This window comes from Cryptomeria japonica, chromosome 1, assembly GCF_030272615.1.
Source record: "Cryptomeria japonica chromosome 1, Sugi_1.0, whole genome shotgun sequence".
NCBI classification, from domain to species: Eukaryota; Viridiplantae; Streptophyta; class Pinopsida; order Cupressales; family Cupressaceae; genus Cryptomeria; species Cryptomeria japonica.
In genome coordinates, this window is record NC_081405.1 from 428176709 (window position 1) to 428196138 (window position 19430).

At 38.0% G+C, this 19430-nt stretch overlaps 1 protein-coding gene across 3 annotated transcripts in view; it reads right to left on the reverse strand.

Moving 5' to 3' along the window:
- The window catches only part of LOC131065063 (nuclear pore complex protein NUP85), a 169476-nt gene that overhangs the window by 88905 nt on the left and 61141 nt on the right, over window positions 1-19430 (reverse strand). For all 3 annotated transcript variants that reach the window (XM_057999480.2, XM_057999472.2, XM_057999467.2), the window contains 3 exons: window positions 8390-8500; window positions 8225-8262; window positions 7919-8075 (listed from right to left, as the gene is read on the reverse strand). In XM_057999480.2, the coding sequence (XP_057855463.2) occupies window positions 7919-8075; window positions 8225-8262; window positions 8390-8500 (306 nt within the window). The remainder of the gene's footprint in view (window positions 1-7918; window positions 8076-8224; window positions 8263-8389; window positions 8501-19430) is intronic.

Genomic DNA, 19430 nt, shown 5'->3' on the forward strand with positions numbered 1-19430 from the left:
ACCAAGTCTAGGTCAAAATCCGAACCAAATAGGAATTATCAAAATGCCTTGGAAGTGACATTGGAGTCAAGCAGGGCTACCCATTATCTCCTATTCGATTTGGGATATACATTGACAAATTAGAGGAATGGATAGACAAGTTTGGTGCTAGGGGAGTTCATTTGACCAATTATGTAATAAAGTTGCTTCTATATGCTGATGATCTTATTTTAATTGCAAAAACAGCATAAGATTTGAAGGAACACTTGAAGGCTCTAGAACTTTTTTGCCATGAGGTGGGGATGCATTTGAACACTAGCAAAACCAAGGTCATGATTTTTACCTTGAAGAGAAAGAAGGTTCATAGGGAATTTGTTTTTTAGGGCAACCCTTTACATATGGTCAATGAATATAAGTACCTTAGCCTTGACTTCCACAATAAACGTAGCTAAGAAACATGTAGAGCGAAAAGGATTCAAGGGGGATGGAAAGCCTTATACTCATTGCAAAATAGATGTAGAAGAGTTGAACTATGGGATTGGAAAACTAAGAAAACTATTTTTGGGCTTATTGCGGCTCCAATGGTACTATACGGATGTGAGGTATGGGGTAGCAGCACTTAAGCAAGAAAATGGAGACAGATGGAAAGATTACAACAACATTTAGTCACTAATAGCCTCGAGATTAAATCATCTATCCCATATGAAATTATCCTAGCAAAAGCGGGGGCTTTTCCTCTTGAGGCGTTGGCTATGTTCCAATTGCTAAGTTATCTAAGAAGATTAGAAAACATGGAGATACATCGTTAGCCAAAAATGGTTGTAGAAGAGAAATTAGACAGAAGCAAGAGCACATCGATGAAACAAAACATCAGATGGATCAATAAGTGGGATATTAGCATAAGAGATTGCCCAAATAACAATGGGAAAATAAAAAAGTATGTGCAAGAAAAATTCAAACAAAACATGTGGACAAGACAGCTTGGGAGGACAAAGGAATACTATATCAAAAATTTCAATCCCACACATGACCATAAGCAAAGGAACTACATAGAAATGGAAATAAAATGGAAAGAAAAAATGATAACTCCTTAGATAAGAACCAGCTCATATCAACTTAGACGCGAAACTGGAAGACGAATGATACCTAAAGAGGAGTGGGCAGATAGAAGATGTAGATATTGCACTCAAGGAGTAGTGGAGATAGAATGGCATTACAGCATGAAGTGTCCAACCTACAAGGATATTCGGATCAACTATACTGAGACACTAAATGTAAACACCTTTGAGTAATCTATTTGAAGAAGAAAAGATAACAAGAGTTGTAGACTTCCTAATCAAGATACACAGTAGAAGATCCAAGATGCAGAAGAAAAAGGAGGTTTAGAAGGCATAATGTTTTGGGCTTTGCATGCGTTTCTTTGTTGGCTACCTATGGGTCCCATAGGCTATTTGGTCTCATGGACGTTATTAAAAACAATCATTCATTCATTCAATGGGGAAACAAGGAGAGGGTAATTAAAAACCTCAAAAAAACTAAACGCAATTCAAATTTCAAAAGTAAATTGTCCAACCTAATAAAAAGGGGACATCCCCTCCAAGTCTCAGAGACATCCAAAAATCAAAGACATCACCTAAACCCCCAAGGACCTATCCCCATGGAATGCTTGACTATTTGATGACTCACTTGAAGATGAAAGAAATACATATGTTTAGCACTTTGTTGTTAAGAAATGGTCTTCCTTACATCTCACACATTATCAATAACATAGATACTCTTAGATAGGTTTCTTCTTCAATGTGTCAAATTTTCTATAGATTGACATCCTCCACTTCTATAGTCACTAGATTGTCTCCCCTTCATTCACCAAATATGTGAAAAATGGAGTTGTCAATGAGGACATTTATCTTTGCTTTATTTAGATCACTTCGACCTCTCCCCCATAAAAGCTTGGATCTAATATTACTTTCTAATATCAAGCATGAATGATAATATCATTAAACCCAACTACCTTCGACAACAATGATTTCAAGTCCTATGGATTTATCTTGATTGGGTCAAAGTCTACTCCCACTAGTTAAGTTGTAAATCAAACTTCTCTTTTTCTTGATAGATTTATAGTCCTCTCTAAAAGGAGGATGATCATTGCACAACTAGATTAACGAAGGGTTTTTAATAAAGGTGTTGGGAGTAGCAAAGGAGAATTTGCAAAACAAGGTAGGAGCAGTTTTAAGGGGCTTCAAATTAGGCATGAGCAATATAGGCATGTCTTCAACATCAATCTTGATAAGATCCTAGTTAGGGTTACCAATTGCAATAATCTAACGAGCATGAATGCCTCGAGGGGAGAAGTTCTACATTACAAAGATATCCTTTAACTTTTCATTATAGATTCCAAAAAGCAGATTTCCTTTATAGAAAAAATGTTGGACTTTATCAATTCTCAACTTCCAAAGGCTTTGCTAATATCTTTGGACTTCTTCAAAGGATCACGGCCATCATTTCATGAGGGCTATTGTGAGGAGGATCATCACTAAATCAACCAGATCAGTTTTGAGTTTTGAGAATGTCCACATATTTAAGATCTTTTTTGAAAGTTATTAGAGTTTAATAAGATGTGATTAAAAGAGGTGGCCGGTGGGTGGATATTGTGGCTAACAAGGAGATTATCAAGAAGCATGCAATACTTATTATGCACATCCCCTTAACAACTTTATTAAACAACAAATTGATGCTCATCATTATTATCATAATCTATTGAATCATTTTTTTCCAGCTCACATCTCAGTTTTGTAGCATAATGAGCCTATACATGGATGCCATAAAGGTTTGAGCACATTAAATACCTCTTGATTGTTTTTGTTTTGGTGAGATGCAAGGTCACCAAATAACAAAAGCATTAATGGAGGTCCAAAATTGAGTTTGGCAAGCTCTACCATTAATATTCTAAGATAGAATTGTGACATTAGAGTGTTAGGATCAAAGGATATCTTTCATGTTGTACAAACACTAGAAGATCAGCAATATACACATAACCAAATACTTGAAGTTTGAGATCCACCAAGGGAATCTAGAGATTTCTAAATTTAAACCAGTGTTCCACAAAATTTTGTAATGAGGACATTCAAAGACAGAGGGATGGGTTTCAACGATGGCAAAATTTATCCAAAAAATTGGAGACACATGAGAGCAGCAAAGGGAAAAAAAGGAGACAATAATGCTAATAATAGAATTTGAAAAATTAATACTAAAAAAATAGTAAAAAACCTTACAATTTATTATTAACAATAAATTAATTAATATAAATATATTAAAATATAATATTATAAAATAGTGAATATAAAATAAAGTAACAATAAATTGTATACATATACAAGAAAAACAAATCAATAATTTATAAACAAATATATAAATATTTTAATGTAGTTATTCAATGATATTATATATACTTATAAATATATACAATAGAATAATTAAATTACTATATATGAATCTATTTATATATTAAATTAATACATAATAAATATGTTAAAAAATAGAAATTATATATAATTACTTTTTTGAGTTAAATATTCTTTTTATTTTTTTGAAATTAAGAGTTGGGACTAAATGAAGAGGATAGTGTAAACATAGAGGATTGGGGCCAAAGGTAGAAATTACACAATTGAAGATATGGAAATTCATCATTCTTTTTATTTATTTCCTTCTTTGTTTTTGCTAAGCCTGCTTCTCAAGAAATAGTAATGAGGATTAAAAAATCATAAACATTTAAATAAATAAAAGTAAAAAAAATCATAAACATTTATGAAAGAAAATTTATAGAGCTTAACTACAAATTTCAAATATGGGTTTTTTTTGTGATTATAAAAAACCTAAAAAATTATCGGTTGCAAGGGCCATCCTTAGGGAGGATTTCAAATATAGGTTTTTTTTGTGATAATAAAAAACCAATAAATTTTATTGGTTGCAAGTGCCATCCTTAGGGAGGATCCCCTTTACATGGGGCATCTATGAATGCCCTAACATCCCAATTCCTAGTTCAAGTTAAAAAGCACTGAGGCCACATCCCTAAGAAACACTAGTTTTAATATAGTAATTAACTTGCTTACCTAAGCATAAGCAAACCAACCTTGTGTATTGAGGAGTGTACTCGTACCTCTACTATTGTGGTCAACATTCTCAACATCCAAACTGTCAATCCATTAGATATTGCCTATGTTAATAACCCTTCCTTGACAAAGAGGAGATGAATGTAACAATTATATGCCATTGTTTAGGGTTTCGAGGGAATTGCAAATATCTATTATGTGAATGTCAATATGATTTATGCTAAGCAAGTAATTGTTCTGAATAAACAAGTAGAATGATAATGAAACAAGAACTATGAGCTCCATGCAAGGAGTGTTGGGTGGTGGATGAGACATGGCTTATCCCCACAAAGATAAGTGTCAACGAAGGAACAGGATGTCTATGGGAAGGGAAAGTAAAGAGTTAGTAATAGATGAAAGCTAGGTTGGGTGTGGAGGTGGAAAAATACGGAGTTGAAAGAAAGCATTTAGGGCTTTGAGGTCCTTCAAGACAAGGGCTTCTTGGGATGTTTAGTCAATGGTGCTTCTTGCCATGAACACCTATGATCTTGGTGATAAAGGCAAATGTTCAAATCATGAGCAAAGTTACAAGCTAGGCACCAAAATTGTTTTTCCTCTATCATGTTATTTTAGATAGGGACAATGGACTTGGAGGCACTTTTTTGCTTGAGTGTCAAGTAACCCCTTCTACCCTTTGGATGGACAAAGGGGCTTGAATGAATGAAATGAGGATCAGTCATCTCTATAGAGGTGGTTGATATTAGTTGGGCGCATAACCAAGGTGGTCATTGATGTTGCTATTCTAATAGGGTCTCAAATTCCCTTGGGAAGATTGCCTCTTAGGGCCACAAACTCATTAGAAAATCTTCTTATCCTGTTTTTTATTGCTTCCATGTCACTAAAGGGAAACTAGCAGCTATGAGTAGAACCATACCCCTAATGAGTGAGAGTCACTTCTCTAATAATGTAATGTCCCCTATTAGGATATCTAAGATGCTGGAACAATTACTGCAACTTCACACACTTAATTTCTCTAAATTTTTGCAGTTAAACTCAGTAATGGAAGTTATGGAAGATATCACTACTAAGTCTAATGTAAATAATATAAATGTTTGCAAGAAGGTACTGATGTCAATATATTTGGTAACAATATCTGAGACAATGATATGAAATATGCTATGAATATGCTGTTCCCTATTAATTATAATGGTAGTTTAATAATGATATATCTTATATAATTGCTATAAATCTGCAACGTAAACTTGCAACCAAATTGCCAGGAGCAAATGCTTGTCTTGAGCAGATCCCAATATGGATACGAGTAAATAACAAAAGAAAGAACTCCCTTAAGTACTTTACATAACGAAAGGGTAGTGATTTAAGAGATACTTCCCTTCTTAATCATGTCTCTCCACAAGCGTATCGCATCCCTTCATAGCATCAGGTTCATTATATACTAATGATTCCTTAATCAATATCACTCTAATTACCGCACTTACATAGGGGCCATTAGTTAATCCAAATCGTGATTATTGTTATCTTTATCGAGTCTAATCGATACCTTTGTTATCTTTATTTTCGGAGGCTGTGAATATACAATTTTAGTGGACGCCGATATCATTACACTTGGTCTTGGTAATTCTCATCCTTGGACACAAACTGTAGCTTTTGACTAATCCTTGCTCTGAGTAATCACTCCTTTCTGAATATCACTCCACGTACTCATCTCCCAACAATCTAAGATTGATTATTGACTCTTCCTCACGGTACGATATCAATCAATGCTTATCTATCAATCTTCTCCATCGTATGTCTGAGTCGATTGGGGGTCATGACTTGTCTTCAAGTCAATCGTTCTTACAACCTTTTATTGCAGCTTCCTTGTTGCCAAATGTGTAACCTGGATTGCTCAGCGTCTTGTATTCTTTCTATTCATATTATCAATGGCTTGATGTATCCGATGTAAAATATATTGCTTCCCGTATTATCCAAGTCACTGACATACTACTCATTCGCTAATCCCAGCTATGTCACCTTTTCTCATTATCATTGTATGATCAGTTTTCCTCCAACATCTTTCTTCTCATTTCACCAACTTGTCAATATCTTCATTAATGACTTTAAGCATAGACTCGAATGCTTTCTCGTGGGTCGGCTATAAGCATATATTGTTGTCCATATCTATATGTGTCTTCATGTCTATAATCTTTATTAATCATAGAGTCATCTTAATGAGACTATCTTAATTGTTTCCTTCTTCATATGTCTTTGTAAGAGTTTATTCATGCCTTTTATTATCTATAAAGATAATACAAGGAGCTTTCCTTTAGTTGTTTGGTTCTAGAGTTTTAGCGTTTGGATGGGGACATCACAGATAACATGCATTAAGGTAACTAGTTCATCAAAGGTAGAGAGGAATAGTTGGGATGTTGTGTCAAAATGTAGATATCTCTATACAGGGGACATGGAAGGTCTAGAAGCCAACTTTCTAGCTTGTACAAAGGCAATCCCCAGCTTGCAAAGCTGTCTTATAAGCATTTTGGAAGGATCCTTCCACCCATTATTGGGTCATCATGGATATGTCAGGATTAAAATCCCTCAAGAAGTATAGAAAAGCCAGACCAAGTAAAAGCCATACCAAGTAAAGGTATTCTCTCCCAAGTCCTTTTCAATCTAACATTGAAATCAGGGGCAGACCTGTCTCATTGCAGCCTTCTAAAGCATTTTAAGTCACTCTACCAAGGGGAGATTATCTCTTCTCTCTAAAACAATCATCAATAAATCTTCCCAAGGCATACCATCCACAAACAACAAAAGTTCTAGGCCCGTACACCCATTGAATGCCTTCCCACTAAACGACACGGTTGACCCTTAAGGCATAAACAGATCACATATGCAATCAAATCAGTGTTGACATTTGGACTCACCATGGACTCAGTAGCCATATTTCACCTTGGACTTGGATTCAGCATCCAAGCTTGGCAATAAAAGATTAAAATAAAAATATGCAAAAATGTTTTTAATAGGTCTCTTTGAAAATCTCAAGATGATTTTCAGATTTTACAGACTCGGCCAAGTCTGACAGCTGAGACACACGTCTGGCGAAACTTGTCATTTTCGACAGACTTTCAAATCTCTACTGTCAGACTCGGCAATTCTGCAAGTGGAGGAAGCAGACCTGCAGAACCTGACTCAGACTTCGATTTGCAAGTCTTCATTGAGGCTCAACACAATGAGCAGGATAGACTGGCATAGATCATGAAGGCACCCTTCTATTGATAGTTATAATCTCAACATCATTGTAATAACAATCAATAATAATACATAATTTCCTTATATCGGTACAGTTGAAATTGGTGTATATTAGCTTGTGAGGGAACTTTCATAAATTCCTCTATAGCAGTTCCCTTCATTTTAGTTTGGCTGTGCTGGGATATTTTAAGGGGTGGAGGACTCATTGCAACTCCCAATTTACTAATTGGAAAAATAAAAAATGAGAAAATGCATAATAGTCTTATTTTACCAATTTGATAGCCAGGGATCGATCAAAGCATTCTGAAAAACTAGAGAAATATATGCCAATCCTTTTTAATGATAGCAGATTTTCACAATCCATGTAAATGTTGCTCATATGTTTCTGGATTTGACTGTGTATGGATTTTTTATCATCAACGTTTTGGATCACACTCTATGGTCCATCATAAGGATGAGAGAATTCAAGGATGAGTAAAATCTAATTTGCCACTACTTTTGGTTTCATTAAATGTGCAGAAGCTTTCAATAAGAGATAAGTGAATAAGATGGAGAAAAGGTATCTGAATGATTTGTTTTACAGGTCTTAATAAATTTACCTGCCAAGTGAAAGAATGAGATGACAAAACTTGTGCATAAACAAGCCTATGAAGCTCCTGAAGGCTTATTCCTCCCAAACTATATTTCTCATCGTGCAGAAGTAATTCTGCTTGGAAGCTTTTGGCTGTCAACAATTCTATCATGTGTGATAGCATCCTGCACTTAGTGAAGTTAAATAGACCAGCAATTAGCAACCACACTTTTGCCTTCAAAGACCATTATCCACATTGTAAGTTCTGTTTTCTGCATGACAAACATAATAATTAATGAATTAAATGTTCTACAAAGAATTCTGGCAAGCGCACCATGAATCAAAAATCTGGGAGCATTCTGCAAGGATCACCTGCATACATTCAATTAAGTGGCAATAATCATTTCCTATGATTCTACCAAAACCTAAATATAATATCTTTGAACCGAGCACATGTACATCAAATGATTTTTGTCTGAAATGAAGATTTAGTGCCCACCTCAATGTCATCTCCAATTATGCCAAGAATAAGTTCCGTGAGTTGCTTATCAGCAGCTGGAGATTTCAACTGAATACACTTTTTGGATAAGCTAAGCATGCCTTCCAGTGCCTAAACAAACACAATGACATCTAAATGGGTGATTGGATCATGAATATGCTTTTTTGCGAATTCTAAACAAACAAATATCCATATGCAAGTTATAAGTACACTAGCTGCTATGAAACATAACTCATGTCCAACAAGAGCATTATACTCTGATTAGTTAACAAACACAAAAGGCTAATGATTCCAAAACATGAATAAGATGGAAACTACTATCAGAGATAACAGAACTGAATATTTACAGGAATTACCCCCGTAAAATGTGGCTGTATTGACTGCATTTCTCCAAAGCATTACCATGTAATCTTAGTATTGCAGAAACTATAATAAATACGCAAAGGACCAAAATATTCCAAAAAAATTCATATTCATTTCTACAATCTTCTACTTCCTCTTTAAGAAATGTACTGTACATTACTTTAGTAAAACAAGATACATCCATCAAAGAACAGGGCTCCAAAGAAAGCCTATCCCTAAAATGGCTAGAAAAAACAATGAATGGCCATGTGCCCCAACAGTGAACAACCACATTACAACACTTCAATTTAGCTTTGATGATCAAAACCAGGTATCGGTTAAATATCTGTAACTCCCCTAAGGTGAGAGAAAGGTACTCATAAAAAAAAATATATAAAGTTTGCCTTCCACAGAACTCCAACTGCAGTTAACCAAATTGTATCCGATAAATGATTGAAGTTAGAAGCTATCCTTAATCATCCATGTGTGAAATGGGCACCTCCAATTAAGGCAGGCAGTGAATACATAATTGAATCCAGCTTAATCCCAAGGACAAAGGGTATTAAATAAAATCACCAAAGACATCATCAATAGTTTCCTCTCATCTACACTGCTTTCATAACCAATGATGGAGCATAAACAACCTCCACACTTTGACCTTGAACAAAGCCTATCCTTCCAAGTTGACTGAATGCACCTTAGCCAGTACAACTTCAAGATTCCTCCATTGTTCCATCCACAACCCCTGTTACAATCATGGTGTAAAATCAAAGTATGTTTCACTAAGCACAAATGTATAGGTCCTTCCATTCAATCCATTTCTAACCTCCTGCCAGGTAAGCTTTAATCCATTTCTAAACTTCCAGCATGGTTTAAACAGCACGTATTGTGCAATTTTGAAAATCACAGTTCCCAACAAAAGAAACCTTACCTGGCAAGCGTTTTGCCAGCAAACATAGGCAAGAGACTATGCTACTTAGTGAGGAATGAAATATCCAGGTAGAGCTTGCAGCTAGATCCCAGACATCTGTTGGCACCTTATATCATCAGTGAAGCAAGTCAGACACAATCTGCCAAGTAGTGCACACTCTTTAAGCAGGAGAGAGTCTAAGAGCATCGATATCATATGAAATAGGGTCCAACTAAATAAGGAAATGCATTACCACATCATAATAGGCCCCCAATGGCCTAATATGGCTTGATTATCCCCATTTATCCCACTGGCCTGCGTAGAAAGTTAAATGCTATGGTTATGCCCTTAATCCATGAGTTTGGCACGCAGCCTACTACATGATGTGACCAAATCCATAGGTATAGATGCATATGTCTTCATGCATGAAAGTTGTGCAGATTATGATTTTTTCTCCTCCTTTAAAGACAAAAGCTCCCAGGAATGACAATAATGTTCACTAAAACTAAAAATTAGGAAATTTAAATGCAATCAAACAAAGGAGAAATTCTATCTTCTTTGTTGAAATAATCAGGTCAATTTACAAAAAAAAGAAACAAAAAGATGTTACAAAAAAAAATAGAGATATCAACCAACCATCATCTCCAACTTCAGTCTTCAAAAACTCCCTTTGTGTGGTTACATTATGGAGCCATCTCTTCATGTCGCTCATTCTATTTTTATTTTATGGCCTCATCATCTGTGAGTTGTTTGAGGATCACACGTTTTGTGTTCGCCCTTTTTACTTGAGGTCTTATATTGTTTTAGTGATAGTTTAATTTTAGTTGTGGTTCTTGTTAACACTTGAACTTGCCAGCTTAACATATTGTACTGTCTTGACCCATAGACACATATTGGTCATTCATGGTTTGTAGTTTACTCCCGAAGGGAATGTGCTTTATATTACACAAAGTAAACAAAAATTAACATTTACATCATACAGTAACATAGGAACACAAACAACAGGGCATGGCCAGAAAGATGTCTTTCATTCTAGAACGTAATGTTTTTACAATCAATAATAATGGTTTAAAAGACAACCATGAAGTACAAACAGTACATGGCGGTTGGTTAAGAGTACCAACCGTTGGCAACTACCAACAACCTCTCGGAAACAATGTCATTGCATGGCCAATCATTATTTAACAAAACATTATTTATTAACTATGGCAAAACTGCCAACTACATCAGCCCCCCTAAAAAGGAAGTCGTCTTCCAGACGATGAAAACAAAATGGGGCTAGACAACACAAAATTACTAAGATGCATTTGCTCTGTAAGAAGTCGCAGATCATATTCCACCACCAACTTGCATTCCCATGACCTCTTCACACTTTGCACAGCTTCCTTCAAATCCTTCTTGTACTTCTCCACTTCCCGAGCCATGACTTTTTGTCGCTCCTCCAATTTTGCCAACCTGACATCCTTCCCTGCCAAGATAATTTCCTAATGCTCCTTCAAGGCCATGCGACGCTCCCACTCGGAGGTAGTGAGTTGTGTCTGCTGAGCAAGCTGCTGCTGCACAAGTGCCATCTGAGCAGATAACTCCCTCCTCATAGTCTCCCGAGAAGCCTCTACCTAGCCAAGTGCATCTGTCTTCATCATCTCTGCCTCTTCTAGGTAGCTGTGTTCTCTCTTCATCTGATAGAAGACATCTCGAAAGCAGTTCTCCATACTATAGAGCACAGAGAGTACTCGTTCGTGCTTACCCATTGCAATGGGCCTGGTTGGATGCCATGCCTCCTACACCTCGGGGATCTCTGTAGCAGGCCATCCGCAGGAGATAAAACAACTAAAGAATTCACTCTCACACCCTAGTTGCATAAAGCTCAGGACCTTCTCTGCCTCATTGGCCACCAATGGTGCATGCCCAATGGATCTGGTTTTGAAACCTCGATATGCAAGCCCTATGTCTCGTCCTCGCTAGAATCATCTGAATCCCCATCTGCTAGTACCTTGGCCTTAGCCTTGTCTAGCCGAGAAAAAGTGGCAATCTCTGGTGTGGTATGGCCACTCAACTCCACTACCTATACTGACTCTATCAACTCAATAACATGGACTGTATGCTCCCCTACCCTTACTTCATGTTCCATCTTGCCTTGGATTGTCTACTCTCCTGCCCCTACTTCATGCTCCTCTCCTACAACTAGCAAAAGCACGGTTTCCCCCTCTTCAACTAGCTGGACTTCCAAATCCTTCAAGAATTTGGGTGATGGTGGGGGAGGGGCGGTCAATGTCTCCTCATGCTAGCTAAGCCAATCATCCACCCTTGCATCTGTTCCCTCCTACTCATCTGGTGTGACTGTGATGCCCATGGAGGCTAGTACCTCCAAGGCAGCTGTAGATGGCAATTATGTCGTCATTAAATAAAACATGGTTTGTTATGTTAATTTGCCATGTAATGGATAATTAGTCCCCAAAGGTAGTTGGTAGTTCCGACAGTTGGCATCTCCGCCAACTAACCAAGTGGTATATATTATGGTAATGTATTAGGAAGTGGGAGTTGTGATTGAACAGATATTTTTTATGTACTATCCATTACTTGATCCAATGAAGTTATATCATTATGCCTATGTTCCTGTAATGTTATTTATGTTTTGTGCATACTTAGTTTTCTATTATTATCTTCACCGTAGAGAGTAAACATTTTGGCACCGTTGCCGATACGAATTCCGGAGATCAATATGGCGACAAGCAATAAACACTAATGGGTCGGCCATTCGATCAGCAATTGATTGTTATGGAAAGTGATACACACGAGGAGGTGACGGAGGCAGAAGCGCAAAAGGATCAATTGACAAAGGATTTGGTGCACCTGCAGGAGGTTTCGGTCACCCAATACATGCAGAGGGAAGCTCGGGAGAGAGCGGTCCCTGAAGGCATAGTATGTGGCGAACTCACAGTCAACCCTGTCATATTTGATCTTCTTGAGAGCCTTCTGAGGTTGTTGGTGCGGAACCTAATTGAACGGCAAGACCGATGGGAGGAAACTAATCGTGAACGTCATCGGCAACAGATACTGTAGAGGTATGAAGAACGAAACCGTGGGGAAGAGGAAGAGAGGGATATGAGCAAACGCCATACCCTTGGCAATTAATGCCCCTATGGCCAAATAAAGACCAACGGCATACTAGTACCACCCAAGAGGTAGGGGAGAGGTCCGTATGGAGATCCCTACGTATAAGAGAACAAAGTGAGCGAAGACGGCGGCTAAAGGAGATTGTTGAAGGCTCAGAGAGTCCGAGAAGACAAAGCAAGAGTCTTACTGTGAGTCGGAGCCATAGTCGGGAGAGGCAGAAACCGTGTACGTGGGATCAGTTGGTAGAGGTTGCAAGGAAGCTACCACTTCCAGACGTAGCGGAGGAACATCTCGCCGACCAAACCACACACTTGACGTCGAGTGAAGAGTCTGAAACCGAGTCTAAGAATAGCCCATCCGAACACTCTGAACGTCATCAACAGGTAGTATGAGACCTTGAGGGCAAGGTTGCCAAAATTTTTGAAACTAATCTGTATATAATCAAGAATTTATCTCTAGCGGAGCAATCAAAAATAGGAGGGTCAGAGTTGAAGACTCCAGGAAGGAGAGAATACAAAAACGAAGGTAACCAAGGTGTGGAAGATGCAAAAGGTGGGTGCATAAAGAGATCAAGCGTGGTCGAGAGTGCACGAGAGGCATCGAAACGCGAAGAGCAGAATGGTCCAATCTCGTTGCACACACATAGACCTTCCAAGCAGCACACAATACCTTCCACGCACCGCACAGTACCTTCCAGGCAAGAACAATGTTGCAGAATCAAAATACTCTGAAGAGGCAATAACTCCCAAGATTCACAGGTGACGAGTTGGAGGACCTCATACGACACTGCAAGACATATATAACCATATGGGAGGCAAATGGCCAAGACAACCAGGATTACTGGCTGAAAGCGTTCCTTGCCACCCTTCGAGGGATTGCAATTGATTGGTATACACACCTCAACGCCCAACACAAAACGAGATGGAATGATCTAAAGAAGGCTTTCTAGGAGGAATTCAAACTCCTTAGGGATGACAACGAGATTGTGGCTAAAATTTAAAATACCAAGCAAGGCAAAAGTGAAAGTGTTCGGGCTTACAATCGAAGCCTGAAAGAATTATTAAAAAAGATGGAAAACTAGAGAACTGACAGGTTGAAGAAACGATGGTTTGTGGAAGGACTCGTGCCATCTCTCAAAAGGAAGATGAAGGTGGTATCGCTGCCATCACATGATGAGGCTTATAACAGAGCAATGGACATTGAAAGCAAAAGCAAAACATCAAGAGGAAAGAGGAGGGCGAGTGATGATGACAGCGCGGATGGAAGTAGCGACGAAGAGTCCAAAACCATATAGGCCCTCCATAGGGACGTGATGCGGATGATGGAGTTGAAGGTTGACAAGGACGATGGCGCATCGACTACAAAGCAGAAGGTAATACTAAGGGAACATGCCCAACGAAGTCCTTTTGTGACATCTATCAGGTGCTAGGACATTCGATCAAGGAATGCCTATACAATTTGAAGACACGGAGCACACAAGTGCTCTTCACCCAAGGGGAACAAGCTACCCCGCCAACCACACCACCTAAACCACCAGCAAACACCACACTTCACCAGGTGGATACCGCAATAATCGGCAAGGGAATAATCGGTCCAACAACAACACGCTGAGAAGTAAAATTCAATATGATGGAAAGGGGCGACCCATGATCGAATGCCGCAAATGTAATGACTAGGGCCACTTCGCTCGTGAGTGCCAAAGCGGGAACAATAACGGAAGTTTGTTGTGCACATCATAGTTGGACTACCCGCAAGGTACTCGGTGAGTTGTAAAAACCCAGCGAGTTTTCCAACCCTGCGAGTTTTATTGACTTTAACTCGTCGAAAACTCAGCAAGTTTTTGTCAAAAACTCAGTAAGTCCGAGACAAAAACTCGGCCACTCCAACATAACAGCAAAAAACGCCAAAAATGCATTTCATTTCATCTTTTTAGCTTGGGCATTTCATTTCATCTTTTTAGCTTGGGTTTTTGGCTAAGAAGGGAAAAGAGTGACTCCAACACTCTTGCAAGGTGATTTTGAGCAATTCTTACGAATTCCAAGTGGAGTTGAAGGGGATTTGAGGTGGTTTTTCAAGAAAAATTAGATTCCCGAGTTGCTTTTTTTATTTTTTTTCCTATGCTTTTTTAAAACATTTTGTTTATTTTTTGTTGAATCTAGATGAGTTAGAAATCATTCCTAAGTAGTCTAAAATCCTTCTAAGTTATTTGAACAAGATTTAACACTAGTTTTGACAAGATTTGTTGATTTTTTCACTATTTTTTTTGAAGAATATCTAGTTTTCCAAAAAAAAAAAAAACCTTCATCTTTTTGTTTTCTTTTTAAACTTTGAATGATGTCTAAATCTTTTTCAACTAATTTAGGTAGTTTGATAAATTGTTTAAATACTAACTTTTTTTTTTCACTTTGTATGTGTAGGTTAACTAAGCATTAATTATGGAAAGTTTTGATTGGCCACGAGAACCATGCCCATCTGGATATATAGGCACCCATCCTAAAGGTGCTAGAGATAGGGCTTGGAGGTATGCCTATGAGGGACCGGAACCTGGGACAGTTATTTGCATAAAGTGTGAAAAAATACTTCATGGAGGCATCAACCGCCTCAAATACCACCTTGCAGGCATAAACAGGCATCATGCTAGAGAATGCATAGGGACCACTTCTGAAATAAAAAGAAAAATGAATGCCCTAATTGCAGCTGGGGACGAGAAGAAATTGCAAAAGGAGAGAGCAAAGCTAGCCATGAGATCAACCATAGCTGAATCTCAAGGTGCTTCTATTGACATTGACGAAGAACAAGAAGTACTTGATGGCATAGTGGGCTCTCGGTGTGGCCCACGTATTCGCAAACCCACCACCACCTCGCCCATCGCTTCTGCTTCCTCTAGTAGAGTACCTAGCATTGGCGGTGGCACTGTTGCATCACGATCAGGGTCCATAGGTGATTATTTTGTGCCCAAAAACACACCTGGAGCACAATCATCATTAGAGGCCATTAGATGGAATAGGGAGGCACATGAGAACGCCGAGATTGCATGCGCTGATTTTTGGGACTTGTTGACGTGTATTTTGTACACTATCAAACACAGAATAAAGTACCTAAGGGTACCTTATCCTCTCTTGAATAAAGCCTCTGATTGCTGAAGATATCGCGAAAAATGATCAATCAGGATGACTCCAAGGTTCTTGTATGTAGGGTCTCTACGTGTGGATAAGCTCTCTGTGGTATGATGTGATTTGCTGGAATCACAAGGGGACTTACATTTGATGATTGAACTTCTGATTTGCTTTGAATATTGCTGGACACAGGATTTTACTAACTTTGACTTGAAAAAAGGAAAAAAGATGAGGGCGAAGAGAGGATCTAATCCTAATACTAAGAATGTAGGAGCAATGATTGATCTTTGATGAAACTCTAACTAGGTCTTGTTTTGACATCGCAGGACCATCTCCACAAGGCTAGTGCGATCTTCGAAGGGAAGCTTTATGATGTTCAAATCATCACTGCAGGCATAGACACCATCAGGTTGATGCATATCAATGAAGAAGCGACAATTGAAGTTAGGCTTAAGCTGAATGATTCCAGTTGACTACGCAAGGCAAGTCTGCAATCAACAAACTGCTAGTAGTGTGGATGTACGAATTCCACCATCAATCAAGCACATTTCTTCCACTCATCTAATAACATGAAATCAAATACGAGAAGTATAAAGACCATGCAAATTGTCGAATCGATCCATTAATTTCACCATTTCTTTAATGAAGTTACAAGTCTTTTACAACAACATCTTGGCAACAATCTTTGCCTTCTCTCTCTACTCTACTCTAGTTACTATTCTATTTCTATCTTCTAACTATTTTCAACTCTCTAACTATTATCTAACTATTGCTAATTGCCTTTACAAAATAAAATGTCAGGGCTTATATAGTGCCCTCAATACAATTCGATGGCTTAGATCAATTCGAGATCAATGGCCAAGATTTTACAATGAAAACCCTAATTAGGGTTTGTTACAACCATTACATAACATTTAATGCTTGACCAATGATAAAATTGTATTGCTTGGACACATGTCCTCTCTAGAAAATTCCACCAATGGATAGCTAGGATAGGTACATCGTAGTTTGTGCCACCTTCCATGAGTTAGGTACATTGAATCTGGAAATGCTGAGGTGGACCACACTGACTGGAGGAGTGATGACTGGGATGACACCTCGTCTGACACTTGTAACTTGGTAAATATTCAACTTGATGTTGTTGAGAAGCTAGCTTTAATTAATTCATCTAGAACTATCTGCTTCTTCAACGAACCCTTTGCTCTGACTTCTTGTGTCCTTGATTTGCAGGATGATGATGTACCTCGCCTTGGAATGCTGGATTGGAAGAGGTCGCCCTTGATGACGTTAGTCCAAAGAAGGCCGTCCCTGATCTGGCTTGATTTTCCTTGAGGAGAGTCTTCCGACTTGTGGATCTTTCGAGTTTGGGAGTCGCCATCTTGATACCTACACAACATTTCAAAATTAGTAACATGTTTTGCGAAGTGGAAATATAGACTAGAAAGAGGATTTAAGTTTTAAATTAGGAAGCCTCGTGATAAATCTTTGAATTATCATTTCCTAAATTTAACTAAGCCACTTGAAATTCAAAATTCAAAATTCAAAATTGAGACTAGGAGAATCTCGCCATACCTCCACTTGAGAACTAAATCTAAGAAAAGATGCAAAATTAAGCAAGTTTGCTAGGCAAAATGTGGATCGAAGTCTTCAAAATGTGCTTCTTCTATCAACTTCACCACCTCTAGCCTTCAACGCCTTGAGGAAAATTCGCTCCACCTCTGGCCTTCAACAAAAATCGCTCCTTCCTAGACCAAATTTCGCAACTTGTTGCTCTTCTCCAAATCGCACTTGAGTGAATGAGTGAATGATGGATTAACATCGCTCAAGATACCCCCACTATATAGGCGCTTACCATTGCAATTTCCCATAGGCCGACTTGGAAAATAGGCCAAAAATAAATAAAAATTTAATAAAAGAAGAGGCCGACTTTATAAAAACATTAAATAATACCCCAAGCGCCCCAATTTTAATTTTAAATGCCTTTATAATTAAAATTTTGATTTTTTAAAGGCATAAATTAATTATTAAATGTTTTGCGCACCTATTAAATGTCAATTTAATTTCAAAAATATTTCAAGGTTTTATCGAAATTGGCATTTAATGTGTCATAGATGATATTGGCACCTAGGCATGGCAAGACAATGGACATCAACAAGATCGCTCTGGTCCCTGGGAGAGGGACAGGAGCGCGCTTACACTTTAGCCTTGCAATTCTTGTTTTTCACGTTCAACACTTCATCCTGGACGTCCAAAATGGCATTTTTACTTAGAATTCCGAGTTCAATTTATCCGATCTTTGAAATGAGTGCACTTTAAAGCATTTTCGCCCTGGTCCCTTGGTGAGGGACAGGAGCGATTTCATCTTTTGTCCTTGGTCTTTGCAATCTCGTAACCTCTTGAAGCACTTTAAATATCATTTTGACCTTGTGTCTTGACTTGGACTCATCCAAATTTGGAGGGGAAGACTTGACAATGTATATTTCGCCTTGGTCCCTTGGAAAGGGACAGGAGCGATTTTGCATTCATAAGCTCACTTGTGTTTTGCTAGCTTCCAAAATTATCTTCAACGGATTGATCGCGTCTTCCTTCACCCACCTCAAACGTAAAACTTGTTTTTCTCTTGCCCGAATCTTGTTTTGAGGGAAAATCGCTCTGGTCCCTTGGAGAGGGACAGGAGCGCCCTAGCCAGTCACCTTGGTCCCTTGGAGAGGGACAGGGGCGAACTTGTTACTTAGGCCGATTTTCTTCATTGTGGCGTACTTAAGTTATATTCAACGAGCAAAACATAATTAGGCCGATTTTCTTCATCATAATCCCACATTTTTGTAATAAAACATTTCCACCCTCCATTATTATTGTAATTTAATTGGTGATGACTCCTTGTTTTATTTTTAATATATATTGATCATATTTTAAATTATTAATGTTAACTGTTAAATGAGCTTTATCATAATATATTGATACATAATATAATATAATATTATATTTATCATACAATGCAATATTGATATACAATATAAATTATTATATTGATACATAATATAACATTATATTTATCATATAATATATTATTAAATAAACATAAAAATATGATATTAATATACAATGTAAATCATCCTAGAAATACTTTATAATTATTATGGAATAATACCCCTAAACACCATGCAATATTATTAGAACTCTATCGCATACAATATAAAGTATTTACTAACAAATTTTATTAAACGCATACCATAAAAGGGCGCATTACCTTAATGTAGACGCATTAGATGAAAACGACGGTGACTTGTAACTAAGCGCCAAGAGTTAGTGCGGCTAGAGCAGGGAGCGGTGACTCCAACAGTCACCACCACTCACCGCAGCGGCCACATCCCCTGGAGGTATCCGCTCCAACACCTTCCCCCACCGGTATTGAAGTGCAAACCGAGAGGAAGGAAGGGACACGGGGAGAATACGAAGGGAATAACATCAAGGGAAAGCAGCAAGAACGCAGGTAAGAACACTTGCTCTCTGTTGTTCATTCTGTAGTAGGATTTCGTAAATCAAAGGAAACTTA